We start from the raw sequence: 14,906 nt of genomic DNA, 5'->3' as shown, positions 1-14,906 counted from the left end.
CGAATTAGTGATTTTGTTTTCTTTGGATAAATACCCAGAAGTGGATTGATGAAGCATATGGTAGTTCTAGTTTAATTTTTTGAGGAACCTCCATACTGTTTTTCCACAGTGGCTGTACCAGTGTACATTCCCACCAGCAGTGTGCAAATGTTCCCTTTTGTCACATCCTCACTGGAAGCTATAACCTCTTTCCTTTTTTGATGATAGCCATTCTAACAGGTATGGGGTGATATCTCATTGTGGTTTTGATTTGTATTTCCTGATGATTAGTGATTTTGAGTACCTTTTCATGTACCTGTTGACCCTTTGGATATCTTGTTAGGAAAATCGTCTATTCAGTTCCTCTGCCCCAATTTTAATTCCATTATTTGTATTTTTGCTATTGAATTGTATGAGTTATTTATGTATTTTGAATATTAACCCCTTATCTGATACATAGTTTGCAAATTTTTTTTTCATTTTGTTGGTTGTCTTTTCATTTTGTTGTTTCTTTTGCTGTGCAGAGACTTTTCAGTTTGATGTAATTCCATATGTTGACTTTTTTTGCTTCTGTTTGTGCTTTGGTGTCACAGCCAGAAAATTATTCCGTGAACAATGTCGAGGAGGTGCTTTCCTATGTTTTCCTATGTTTCCTATGTTTTTTTCTAGTTTTATGTTATTAGGTCTTATGTTTACATCTTTGAGTTAATTTTTGTGAGTGGTGTAAGATAGGGCACAACTTCATTTTTCTGCTTGTGGTTATCCAGTTTTCCCAACACTATTGAAGACACTGTCTTTCCCTATTGGGTGTTTTTGGTACACTTGTCAAATATCGGTTGACTATATACATGCATGAGTTTAATTCTGGGCCCTCTGTTCTATTCCACTGGCCTGTCTGTTTTAAGGCAGTATCATACTTGTTTTAATTATTTTAATTACTATAGGTTTATAGTGTAGTTTGGAATCAGGAAGTGTGATGCCTCTGGCTTTTTCTTTCTCATGATAGCTTTGGCTATTAGGAGTCTTTTGTGAGTCCATACAAATTTTAACATTGTTTTTTCTATGTCTGTGAAAAATGCCATTGATATTTTGTTAGGAATTGCATTGGTTCTATAGATGGCTTTGAATAGTATTGACATTTTAACAATACAAACTTTTCCATGAGCACAGAATATCTTTCCATTTGTTTGTATCCTCTTCTATTTCCTTCAGTAAAGTTTTATATTTTTTGTTGCACGGGCCTTTCACTTCCTTGATTAAATTTATTCCTATGTATTTTACTGATTTTGATGCATTGTGAATGGGATAGTTTATCTTTCAGATGTTTCATTGTTAGTGTATAGAAAAGCAACTGATATCTGTATGTTGGTTTTATATCATGCAACCTTACTTGAATTTAATCCCAACAGTTTTTTGGTCATCTGTGATTTTTTCTGTATGAGATACTATCATCTGTAAATAATGACAATTTTACTTCTTCCTTTCTGATTTAGATGCCTTTTATTTCTTTGTCTTGCCTAATTGTGCTGATTAGAACTTCTAGAACTATATTAAATAAGAGTAGTGAGAGTGGGCACTCTTGTCTTGTTCTTGATCTTGGAGGAAAAGCTTTCACTGTTGAGTATATTACTTGTGGGTTTGTCATATATGGCCTTTATTATGTTGAGGCATGTTCCTTCTATACCCAATCTGTTGAGGGATTTTTGTCATGAAAGGATGTTGTATTTTGTCAGATGCTTTTCCTGCATCTATTGAGATGATTATGTGATTTTTATTTTTCATTTTGTTGTGGTGTTTCATATTTATTGACTTGCGTATATTAAACCATCCTTGTATCCAAGGGATAAATTCCACTTGGTAATAAAAAGGTGTATAACTCTTTTAATGTATTCTGGAATTCAGTTTGCTAATGTTCTGTTGAGAATTTTTGTATGTATATTCATCAGGGATATTGCTTTATAGTTTTCTTGTAGTTTCCTTCTGTGGCTTTGTTATCAGTGTAATGCTGATAGAATGAATGCTTTTAAAAAGATTTTTATTAAAATATAGCTAACACACAATACTATGTTAGTTTTAGGTGTACGCAATGGTTATTCAATATTTATATGCCTAAAGAAGTGATGACCATAAATGCCCAGCAACCATCTGACACTGCACCATGCTATTACAATATTATTGACTATATTTCCTATGCTGTACATTACACGCCCATGCTTATTTGTTTGTCTGTTTTTAACAGTTTCATTTTTTTTAAATTGGGGAATATTGGGGGACAGTGTGTTTCTCCAGGGCCCATCAGCTCCAAGTCATTGTCCTTCAATCTAGTGGAGGGCGCAGCTCAGCTCCAAGTCCAGTTGCTGTTTTCAACCTTTAGTTGCAGGGGTCGCAGCCCACCATCCCATGTGGGAATTGAACTGGCAACCACGTTGTTGAGAGCTCGCGCTCTAACCAACTGAGGTATCAGGCTGCACCCCACTCGCAGCTCAGCGGCAGCTGGTTGTCTTCAATTTAATTGTGGAGGGAGCAGCTCACTGGCCCATGTGGGAATCGAACCAGCAACCCTGTTGTTCAGAGCTTGTGCTCTAACCAACTGAGCCATCTGGCCGCTTTGTAAGCAACTTTTAAGCAGACGCTTTATGAGCTCCCATTACTTGGTTCCACTATCACTTTTTCCTTCTGCTGTAAAAGTGGCATGTTCTAGATAGGGACTGCTCTGGATCCCCTATCCAGAGATTTTGGGATTTACTGATATTTTTTGTTAGTTTATTATTATTATTATTTTTTACCACAGCATAACATTGTAAAAGCTAACACACCAGGACATTTGAGAAAGCCTCTTAACAAGTTGAGCAGAACTTGCTACTGAGTCTTTTCTCAGGGTCCAGAATATTGTCTCTTCATTTTCATCTGTCATGAGAGTTAGTTTTATTTAGGATTCCAGAATATCTAAAAATGAGGCATGTCTCAGTTATTTTTTTTCAATTAATAGGAGGAATTATAAAAGACCATAAACCACTGGAATCACTGTACCACCACAAATGAGAACAAAATATTTTATTTCTCTCAATAAAACTATAGTTTACAATAGTATTTACTAAATAAATTATATACTTTCTTTTACAAGCAATAAACTAAATCACAAATATTTCAAAGACAATGTATGTACACGACATAAAGCCTTTTATAAATAGCATTGCCTTTCTCATTTCACTAGTAAACAGTGAAAATATCTTTATAGAAGCTAGTTATCTATAAAGTATATGCAGACCTATTATACTGATCTTTATATGAAACCAATTTGAACTTTTAATGACATGGACTATGATTATAATTTTGCAAAACAGTAGAATTTGTACTTTACCATTTTGCATGGATGGATTCTAAAAAAATAAGCAGATTACATATGTTGCTTATGTATAATCACTGGAGGCATGCAAAATGAAACAATGCTAGTGTCAATAGGAAAATAGCACTTTCAAGTCCAAAAAAGTGATTGGCAATGGTATAGAAAGCAGCTTAAATATAGTTCATGCAGTTCTTCACAGTTCAGCAAGCAACAGCAAAGGACAGAAGAGTGTGGTATTTTTCACATCACATCTGCTGATCAGCCGATGGACCAAGGCTCCCCTGACATCTCGCAAACTCCTAAGTCCCGTTGATTAGTACTCGGTGTGTCGTGGGGCTCAGCCAAGTTCTTTTGGGTAATTCCGGAGTGGAGGAACTTCTCTACCACGAATTGTTCATGTCTCATCCGTCTGCTCACGCAGCCACCACTTTCACTTACTGGGGGGAAAAGAAAGAAACCAGCTGTCACACTTGGTTTTGGCATTGATTTATAACTGCTCCTCATGAGTAGGAACACAAGTGCATTATTTCTCCCCAGGACTTGTTCCTGGGAGATATACTGGTGGAAGTGGGAGTGCCTTAGGCTGGGATTCTGCTGCAATGATAGCGTACACTTCTCTGGTGGCTCCCCAACATGGTAATTATATCAAGGTTTGTCAAGTCCCTGCTAAATCACAGCACTGGTAGGGACTCAATCCTGGCTAAGACATACTCCTGCCCTCCCAGTGCACAGGGCTTTGCGGTGCTTCGGGCCTCAAGCCAATAGGAACAACGTGAACATGGTCTTGGACTCATGGGTGCTGTGTTCATTTTCAAACACCACCTCTGTGGCCAAGGAGGAAAAATATGTCCAGTATATAATGAATCCAAAATGAGAACCATTGAAGGTCAGAGGCAGCTAATTCAACCTGTGATAGTTATACTAAGATACATATGGAGGAGCAGTACAGTGCTCAGTCTTTAGAGTCAGACACAGTGGGTTAAATCTATTGACTTCCTAAGTATTACAGCTATAGGGCATTCTGCACGGTTACTTAACCTTCTTGGTATCTTATTTATTTGTAAAACAGGGGTAAGAAACACCACTTTCTAGGGTAGTTGTAAGGAGTAAACTTTTCTGTGGAGAAATATAGTGTGCGTGCACACACATGCACACATATACAATACACAAAAATTATATACATGTCATGTAGCACAGTGCCTGGCATAGGTTCATGCTCCCAAAATGGTAGTTAAGAATATTGGACCTGGATCACAGAAATTGTGTGGCCCAACGCATCTGGAGTGTTGAAAAGACTTGAGTAAAAAGTTGGACATGACTCTGAAAATTATTAGGAAAGAAACTATATCAAATAAAGAGGATAATATTTAAAAAAATGAGTATTTTATCCTGTAATTTGAGCCTGCTGTTAGTTGTAATTTTTACTAGCTTGCCACTTTAATAGATCGTTCCTTCTTACTAACTTGTTAGAGAGGTTTGTCTACTTAACATGCACAACATGCTCTAACGGTTACTCAGACATCAGCTTTCAGACACCGCCTGAATGTTTGGTGTTGGAAGCTATAGCAGCGGGCGAAGGGAAAGTTGCCCCCATCCTCAGGACAGATGTCTCTAAGGTGGACTTTCTTCAGGCTCAACTGTATCCCTTTGATGTGCATGATGCATATCAATCAGTGACATAAAAACCCCACATGAAATGGTAAGGTCCCTCTAATTAGATTTGAGTCCTGCTTTCTTAAAACCACAAAGCACAAGTAGGTAGGTGATAGTTCAGCTGGAGTTCTGGGTCTGGTTTCTAATGCCAAACCCTCTGAGGGACATTGTCCAGTCTGAGTCATGCCCGAGAAGATCACCACGAAAGGGCTCCAACTCCAGGACCCCATGGAAATGGCGGCACACGTGGGCTTTTTGGTCTAGAAAACAGGAGATGAAGAGATGGAGCATAATAGTTGTCTCTGAGTATCTGAAGGCTAGCCACGGGAAGGAGGGATTAAGTACTAGTTTAGTCCCAGGACACACTGATGACAGTGTGACAATGTCATCAACAATAGTGGCACAGATGGTCGTGATCCTCAGAGTAGGGGTTGGACTATCAGAATGTGGTAAAGCTTTGGTCCTCCCCATCCCCCTTTCCCCGTCAAGCATCCTGATACTCAGACCCATGGCCTCCCCCAGCACATGGGCCCAATTGGCCATCGGTTGAGACCCAACTGGTGAGACTAAATGGCTCCAAGACCAGAATCGGGACAAATGCATGGAAGCCAGTTTTGCTTCATCTTGGAGGTGCTTTCCAATCAGAGTAAAGAAATGAGTGGTCACTGAAGAGGGGCAGTTGCTGTCATTGGGGGTGAGGCTGAGGCTGACGGGCTTCTGGGTAGAGCTGAGGCAGGAAGCTGTATGTCCTACACCTGGTACCCAAAAGGCACTTGACATGCTGGTCAATGGAGAGGTCGAGCAGTTATGGCTGCGCTGTGTCAGATTATCACAAAGTTCCATGCCAACCACAGATTCTATTAAATACTGTTTGTACATTTTTTTTGTATTTTACATTTATTTTTTACTTAAGTACAGTTAATATGCATTTTATATTTCTGGTGTACAATACAGTGATTTGACATTTTTATACCTTACAATGTGATCACCCCGTTAATTCTAGTAATCATCTGTCACCATGGAAACTTATCACAGTATTATCAACTATAATGATTATAATTCTCCTTCACCTTTTTACCCATCTTCCTCCTCTCTGGTAACTATCCTTTTGGTCTCTGTTTCTATGAGTCTGTTGTTTGTTCATTTGCTTTGTTTCCTTAGATCCTACATATACGTGAAATCATACTTTATTTGTCTTTCTCTGACTTATTTCACTTAGCATAATACCCTCCAGGTTCATTCATGTTGTCGCAAATGGCAAGATTTCATTCTTTTTTATTGCTGAATATTCGATTTTGTGTGTGTGTGTGTGTGTGTGTGTGTGTACTGCATCTTCTTTATCCATTGATTTATTGATGGACACTTAGGTTGCTTCCATATCTTGGCTATTACTAGTAATGCTACAGTGAACAGAGATGCATACATCTTTTCGAATTGGTATTTGGATAAATTCGAATTGGTATTTTCTTTGGATAAATACCAAGAAGTGGAATTGCTGGATTGTATGGCAGCCCAATTGTTAATTTTCTGAGGAATCTCCATACTGTTTTCCATAATTATTGCACTAATCTACAATCCCAGCAGCAGTGCATGAGGGTTCCTTTTCTCCACATCCTTGCCAACACTTATTTGTTGATTTATTGATGGTGGCCATTCCGATAGGTGTGAGGTGATATCTCATTGTGGTTTCAATTTGAATTTCTCTGATGATTAGTGATATTGAGCATCTTTTCTTATGTCTGTTGGCCATCTATAGGTCATCTATGGAGAAATGTCTGTTCAGGTCCTCTGCCCATGTTTTAGTTGGATTTTTTTTGGTGTTAAGTGATATGAGTTCCTTATATATTTTGGATATTAACCCCTTATCAGACGTATCATTTGCGAATTATTTTCTCTCATTTCATTTTGTTGATGGTTTCCTTTGCTGTGCAAAAACTTTTTAGTTTGATGTAATCCCACTTGTTTATTTTCTTTTGTCTCCCTTGTCGAAGAGACATATCTAAAGAGAACAATCTCAAGGAGTTTCCTGCCTATGTTTTCTTCTAGGAGCTTTATAGTTTCAGGTATAATATTTAAGTCTTTAATCCATTTTGAGTTTACTCTTGTATATGTTGTAAAAAAGTGTTCCAATTTTATTTTTTTGCACATATCTGTCCAGTTTTCCCACTACTTACCCCATTGTTTATCCTTGCCTTCTTTGTTGTAGATTAATTGACTGTGTAAGTGAAGATTTATTTCTGGGCTCTCGCTATATCTTTTTATGCCAGTACCATACTGTTTTGATTAACCTTCAGGGTTGATGTTCTTTTAAAACTGCAACTACCTCAGGATTCAGCCCCAGGACCCCATGGAAGCAGGATCTTTCCCTGTCTGGTGTTCAAGCATCTTCCCATTTTGGTTTCAAGTTGAAATTCTTTGCCAAAATACTCTGGAGTAAAGCATGTTTCTCCAGGCCTATTAACTTTTCTTATACCAAGCCCGTTTCCACCAGCAATTCCTGACTTCTGTTTCCCCCCCGCATTCTCTGTTTTCTTTCTATTTTCTATTTTTCTTATTCTTTTGGCTGATGTTCCTCCTGCCGCCATGAGGACACAGCAACTCGTCCTGCCTCACCACTCATTTCAGTGTAAACGCACGGGTCACACATACATATAAAGCCTTCACAATGCCTCATGCTGCCTCTGGAGTCCCCTCCATCTCTGGGTCACTAGATAGTCCTGTGTTTGAAATTCGGGAATTTCTGAGAAAGCAGCTCTGCGAAGTCTTTTCTTTTTCCATTTACCTAAAGCTGTATATTTACATTTTATTATATTCCTATCTACCTCAGCTTGGGGGTTACTTCACAAGGCCCAATCACTTGGGGATAGACTAGAGTGGGGAGTTCCTCTTTGGTCAACAGCAGCAGGAATCCAAAGCTCACCATTTTCTTAGGAGGTGAAATGATTACACATGTTAGTGCTACAGAAATCAGGACACAGGGTACAAATGGAGTCAGAGGGCACTGCTATGGGATTTTATAGATGGAGAGAACTTAGAGAAGCCTGGGTCCAAATGTCCTACCTTTGTGCTAAAAAAAATAAAAAAATACTTAGATTCAATCAGAGGGGAAATTATTTCCTGAAGGCCAGGGCTGCAGGCCTTTAACTAACAAGCGCAGAAGGGGGAACTTGGAATGTCCTTGATTGGTGTATACAATTCGGATGAATATCACCATGTTGTGACCCATCTGGGAGAGTGCTGGTGTCTGAGGTGTTGGCAGCACGTGGAGCACCAAGCCTCCTTCCAGCCTCCAAATGCCCTAGCAAAGCGTTCCATACCAACCAGCAGCTAGATGATTGAGAAGATGAGAACAGACCCAAGAAAAAAAGCTGGCACTCACCATGGATGTCTTATGGGATGGATTTAGGATTATGGCTTGTCTTTTCAAAACCGTTAGTGCAGCGGCAATATTTCAGCACCGTTCCCTGCCTGATTAATTTGTTTCCCAAAGACCCAAGTGATGCCTCAGGGCATCAAGGATTTATATGGGCTGACAATTCTACAGCAGACTTTCCAGCATGCGAGTGATTTCTGCTAATTGTAAATCCACATGGTTACCTTATTATCTAATATATCACATAGCTCTGGGGCCACAACCGAATTCACTCCGACTCCTGCCTCTGCCACATTAGGAAAATGTGCTGGGGAGGAATATGGGCCTGGACTCATTCACCCAGGAGCAGCACCTTTGGACGAGGCCACTGGCTTCTCTCGTTCATACGTAGTAGAAGGAAAGCATAAGATGCCAGCGGCCCCGGGCCATGGTCTCAAGGGTAGGAACTAGAAGTTCAACCCCCACCAAGCCTTTTCCTCTCAGCACTTCTAGCCATTATAGGTTGAATTGTTTCCCCAAAATTCATATGTTGGAGTCCTAACCCCCAGTATCTCAGAATGTGACACTATCTGGAGATAGAGCCTTTACAGAGGCAGGCAAGTTAAAGTGAGGTCCTTAGGGTGGGCCCTAAATCCATTATGACTGATGTCCTTATAGAAAGAGGAACTTTGGACACAGAGACACACACGGAGGGAAAATAATGTGAAGACACTGGGAGAAGATGGCTATCTATAAGCCAAGGAGAACAGCCTGGAACAGATCCTTCCCTCACAGCTTCCGAAGGAGCCCACCCTGCTGACACCTTGATCTTGGATTTCTGGCCTCCAGACCTGGGAGATCATAAATTTCTACTGTTTAATCCACCTACTTTGTGGGACTTTGTTATGGCAGCCCTAGGAAACAAATACAGTAGCCATTACTGAAATGTAGAAAGTTTCTTAAAAATTAAGACTCTGTATTTGAATTTTCTTATACACAATCCTATCCCCTATAGTGGATTACTTCAAAAGCTACAGTCACCTAGGAGTTGAGTGGCTCTAAGGGATGACCTGCCAAAGATTTAAAGTGAAGAAAAGGCTTTTTCCACCTCTTATTTATCGATACTTTGTTAAAGTTGCTGCCTAAGCGGTAGAAAGAAGCATTTTCTGTGTTGGAGCCCCAAACTGCCAGGGAGCCCTTTCAAAGAGGCTCAAGTGGAACTGGCCTTGATGGATGAGAAGGGCACACTTGAATCCTAGAGAAGATCAGCCCCTTCAGTTTTGTGCCTGACTGTAACTACAGCCTTTAGTTCAACTTGGAAGGTGGTAGATGCTGGGCCTGTCAGAGGGAGTTTCCTTTGACGTTTGAAGGATGTACTGAATGTCCCCGCACAGCACTGAGAGGCTACAATGGAGGCCATGGAGTGGAAACAGTCCACTGAGCATCACACTCAGTCCTGATTAGCTTTCAATTCAAGGACTTCAATCTCGTATCCCCCGTGGTCAGAGGTGCCTTCCTACCAGTAGATGGAAGTAGGGCGTGCGGGAAGCAGGAAATCATAAGCCCAATTCAGAAACTTGAATGTGGTAGGAGCTTCCTATGCACCTCAGAATCAAGTGCATTATTTTCCCTCTAATGTAAAGCAAAGCTAACTGGCCAACCATCTTAGGAGGGGACGCCGGGGAGTGACACAGTTCTGCCTTACATTTAGCACAGAGGAATTACAGCATGCTCAGAGCTGAAGGACCCTGTCAACCCGCTCAGTGCATCTCAGCCCTGGATGTGTGGAGAGCTTTTAAAAATACCAATGCTCTGGTCCACCTCAGGGATTGCATTTCTAACACAAAATATGTCCCCAACTGGTGACTGTATTTGCTAATACGTTCATTTATCTGACATCTTTTTGTGAGGATCCAAAATAATTTGGAAACATCTACCCAACTTCATAGTGACTTAGCTGGGAGATGAAAAGCAAATGGAAAAATGGGGCCTCGCCTGGTAAGGAGTAGTGCCAGGCCTCCTGAGGAAGGCAATCTAGTTGATTCAACAGTGTCCCCCAAAACTTCATGTCTACCTGGAATCTTGGAATGTGACCTTGTTAAAGATATAATTACATCTACAAGTTCAGACGAGGTCACATGGGGTTAGGGTGGCCCCTTGATCCGATGACTGGTGTCCTCATGAGAAGAGAGGACACACAGAGGCAGAGTCACAGGAAGAAGGCCACGAGAACATGAAGGCAGAGATTAGAGTTTTGCAAATCAAAGAACACCAAGGAGCATGTGGAGCCACCAGAAGCTAGAAGAGGCAAGGGCGGATCCTCTCTTAAAGCCTTCAGAGGGAACATGACCCTGACTTCTCGGCTCCAGAACAATGAGAAAACAAATTTCTGTTGTCTAAGCCACCCAGGCGGTAGTTCTTTGTTACGGCAACCCTAGCAAACAAACACAGGCAGAGACGAACCAAAGGGCAGCTAAGCCCTCAGATCCTTACCCCTGAGTCCTCCGCATGCTGTTCATCACACTCCGGAGGCCTTATATTTTATTAAGTATAGTACTTGAGGCATTCTCCTTTCTACCACATTTTCCCATTGTTCCTCAGATCCCAGGCGACTGAAGTGTATGAACGATGACAGCCCTGTGCACTAGGCCCACGCCACAATTTAAATGTGCTTTCCCTAAAATTCTCATTTGTTCCTAACCTGGTTCATTTTGAGTTTGTTTCCTGCAGGCTCAGGGCTTGGTAGACCCCAAGTTCACACCGTTAGAGACGGTTCTTCCTCAAACGCTCTTTTCCCAAGAGTTGGAAAGACTCAGGAGACTAGTAAACATTGGCTTCCGAAGACAAGGTAGGAAACAGAAATAGAAACTAGAAAGAGAAGCAAAAGGGAGTGTCTGCAGGCAGTGGGCAAGGGGAGAGAGGCCAGTGTGAGGAGGCAAGGGATGGAAAATGATGGGGCTACCTGTGGAGGGCCTGGATGTGATAAGACTCAGGCAAGCTGCACAGCAGAACTGGCCTTGGAGAAGGTGGGAATCAAGCTGGCCTGTGAGGCCACAATTCACTGTAAAGCTAGGTAAAACAAAAAAGTACTTAGCCTTGCAGGCTGTTGTTCAATTGCTAACTCTGGGCCTAATTTAACTGATAAACCAGAATGCCTTTATAATTCCAACTCCAGTTCCTTAAGCTAATCCTTAAACAGTAGTTTAATACTGTTTTTTTTTTTTTAAAGAGATTTTTATGGGTGCCCTGCTAATCCAGACCGACAGGTTGCCTCATTAATTTGAAGCGTGCAGCTCTCATTTCAGTACGGGCATCACTTCTAGGTGCTGTGGGGCTCAGGCAGCGGGATTCATTTTTTTCAGCTCTTCCATATGTCTTGGAAATATTATTCAGCCAATGACTTAATGGGACCAAGCATTTCTGGAGATTAAAAACCAAAGGGCCTCGTTTTGCCCTTTCTGAAATCTCATTTCTCAACAAGTGGTCCTGTGGTGGAAGGAAGAGGCATTTTGGTCAAATGCCTGACGAACCAAAGGTAGGGTTTTCCTCTTCTCTTCCTATTTTGCTGTCACTAAAATCTACCAAAATCCTGAGCAGCATCAACGGTGGGAAATCTAGGTCTCTGCTGAGAAGCAATAGAATTGCCACTGTTTCAAATAAACACCCCTTGCAGCAGCCAATACTGGCTCAGACAAGGAGTGATTAAAGGGATCCGATACTTCACATATGAAGAAGTCATTAACTTCAATGCCAAAGGAAGCAAATCCAGAAATGCAGTTTCTCTTGCCAAAACGTGCTGCTGAATTTTCTAAGACCCCTGTGACCTAATTTACAATGTTTTTCTTCTTTTTCTCAGGCATAATAGTATGATAAGCTGTTAATGCAAACATTTTCTATTCTCTGCCTCCCTTCGTCCCATGATCAAAGAGTGCTATTAACCACCCTAAAGACACATTCAATAACCACGCTGTCCAACAAGTGCACGTCAGAGCACTAATTTCCAATCCTGGCTCGGCTCAGAAATAGCTTAACTCTTTCTTCTCCTTTGCCCACAGCTACTTTTGCATTGCAAACAGCCATTTTGCAGAGACACATATCTGGATGAAAGTACCTATCATTGAGAGCATGTTAATGCAGAAAGTGTAAAAAGAAAGGGCATATCATCGGGACTGAAAAATAGAGGCAAAAAAGTCACTGTTGTGTGGCAGCCATCTTTCAAATTTCTATAATTTTAAGAAAGCAATTCCCTATCTCCCACTTATCCATCCATCCAAGCTAGTCACCCATGACATTTTTTAGCTGCAATGGCTGTTCGCTGTTCCTCTTCCCATTAACACCAAATTGCATTCCACATCAGGCAAGGAAGCTGCCTTAGGAGCATTTCAGCTGTTATTTCAAACAGCTACTGTGACAGCATCAGTGCCTTGGAATATCAGGGACTATTCAAACAGTGGAATCTAGCTCTGTTATGAAGGCGGTGTGATTGCCCATTTTAAATAAATAGAGTCTGCTCATCTCTGTAATCTTTGAAATACCCTAATCTATGTCATCAACTCAAAATTCAATGGAAAACACAATTTTTGGTCACTGAAAATCATCTCCCAAAACACCTCCCTTGATTTGAATATTTGCAAATGATTCAGATAGCCTGGAGCTATGTCTAGAGCATGTCGGTGAATGGCCTTTTCAAAGCAGTGCAGGCTAGCTAGGAACATGGAGCCTGACCTAAATGTTTTAATAAGGAATACGGAACAATTAGCTGCCTGTTAAGGTAGTCTATCTTTTTAATTTCATATCAAATCACAGAAAAAAGCAGGATAGCTGGCCTAATTTATATGCACATAATGTGACTGGATCCTTAAAAAGGAAACTTCAGGTGTTATTTGGTGTGTATAAATCATTTGGGTTTAAATCGTATATTTTTAAAGGGATATAAACAGTATTGTCCATTAGTATACAAATAATAGCACCTGGGGATTAGATTACAACTACCAAGAGAGAAATGCTATATCTGAAAGGAGGAGAAACATTACAGGAGAAATCTATGATTGGTTACAACACTGAAAGCCTCCAACTGGCCTTCAGGTAAAGATGACTATGATTAAGAGGATTCTAATTAGGTCAAGAGGAAGGAGAGTCAAAGATGTAGGCAAGATTGGTTTTCCCTTCTCGTGCTTTTCTTTTCCATTCACTCTTTCATAATGTTGAGGCAAATGAAAATACTGAAGGGAGGGCAATGAACTATATCCTTTCAGATCTGGAAGACCATACAAAATAAAAAATAAAAATCATCCTGGAATTACAAGTTAATGGTGCAGAACTTTCTAGATGTATTGCCATAAAATGTGAGTTTAACTACTGTGAAGGTTTATGGTAGAATATGTGATGAAACAGCGAAATTTGGAGAAATAACGTTAGCTACTCTGGAAAAACCTTATTTCTGCAATTTCTTGTAATTTAGAATAAGTCACAGCTGGTCAAAGCAAGAAGGGGTCTTAGACATGATTTAATGATCCATTTTATAGATGAGAAAACTGAGGTCACAAAAGAGTTTATTCAAGGTCAATGACTAATGAGTAGCAGAGATAGGCATAGAATCCAGATACCTATTTCTGTCTAATTCATATCCCATTTGGTTCTGTAACATGTGAAGAGACTAAGTTAAAGTACTAAGACAACTGTGTGGGGGAGTACCATTTCTGGGGACTCATGAGGTCTAACTATTTTCCTATCAATACTAAGATGTTATTTGCCTTTTATTCTTATTTTCTCTCATGGGTGTACAGTGGAGTACAGTGACGTGCCATATCGCAAAAGACTAATGTAGAAACATAGGAGAATCCAGCTTCTATTAAGTCAGACAATAGGGGTTGCAAAAATCTAACATAATGCCACTCTTCTCACTCAATTTAATTTTGTCCTGGAAAATATAATTATTTTCATAAAAACTTATTTAAATTAACATTTGATATTTTCAATGAATTAATGAATATTTAACATATTTCTTATTTTAATATTTAAAAATATGAACTCATACAGAAAAGCTCTTTGGGATCCTCAGAAATTTTTAAGAGTATAAGGGGGTCCTGAGATCAAAAGGTTTAATAATGACTGTACTAGAACTACCATGTTTCCCCGAAAATAAGACCGAACTGGAAAATAATCCCTAGCATCATTTTTCAGGATGACATCCCCTGAACATAAGCCCTAATGTGTCTTTTGGAGCAAAAATTAATATTAGACCCGGTCTTATTTTCGGGGAAACATGATACAAAAAACGCCCACAAAACCCAGAAATAATGATGAAAGTGGAGTTTTATAGAAACTTTTCTCAACATAAACCTCTCTCATTCCTTTCCTTCTTCCTTTTTGGATCTATCTCTCACCTTCATAAGGAGCATAATTTCTATGAGATGGATGTGAGACTTGTACCAAGAATCAGTAACAACTACAGAGATAGCGTGTGGCATGGTTTCAAGTTTAGGTAGGAGCTGGAGTTGAATTTTGGCTCTGCCATTTACCAGCTCTAAGAACTGTCAGTTAAACTTCAGTTTCCTTATATGTATGGATGGAGAT

The 14,906-nt window shown here is 40.1% G+C and overlaps 1 protein-coding gene across 5 annotated transcripts in view; it reads right to left on the bottom strand.

The window, feature by feature from the left end:
- Positions 1-3,001: 3,001 nt before the first annotated feature.
- PIP5K1B (phosphatidylinositol-4-phosphate 5-kinase type 1 beta) overlaps positions 3,002-14,906 on the bottom strand; it is a 283,009-nt gene continuing 271,104 nt past the window's right edge. For all 5 annotated transcript variants that reach the window (XM_081066583.1, XM_081066581.1, XM_081066584.1 and 2 more), the window contains exon 15: positions 3,002-3,762. In XM_081066583.1, the coding sequence (XP_080922709.1) occupies positions 3,760-3,762 (3 nt within the window). In that variant the 3' untranslated portion in view covers positions 3,002-3,759. The remainder of the gene's footprint in view (positions 3,763-14,906) is intronic.

The sequence above is a fragment of the Rhinolophus hipposideros genome (assembly GCF_964194185.1).
Source record: "Rhinolophus hipposideros genome assembly, chromosome: 11".
Lineage (NCBI taxonomy): Eukaryota > Metazoa > Chordata > Mammalia > Chiroptera > Rhinolophidae > Rhinolophus > Rhinolophus hipposideros.
Note: the sequence above shows the minus strand (reverse complement) of the source record. Positions and strands in the feature narration are given on the sequence as shown.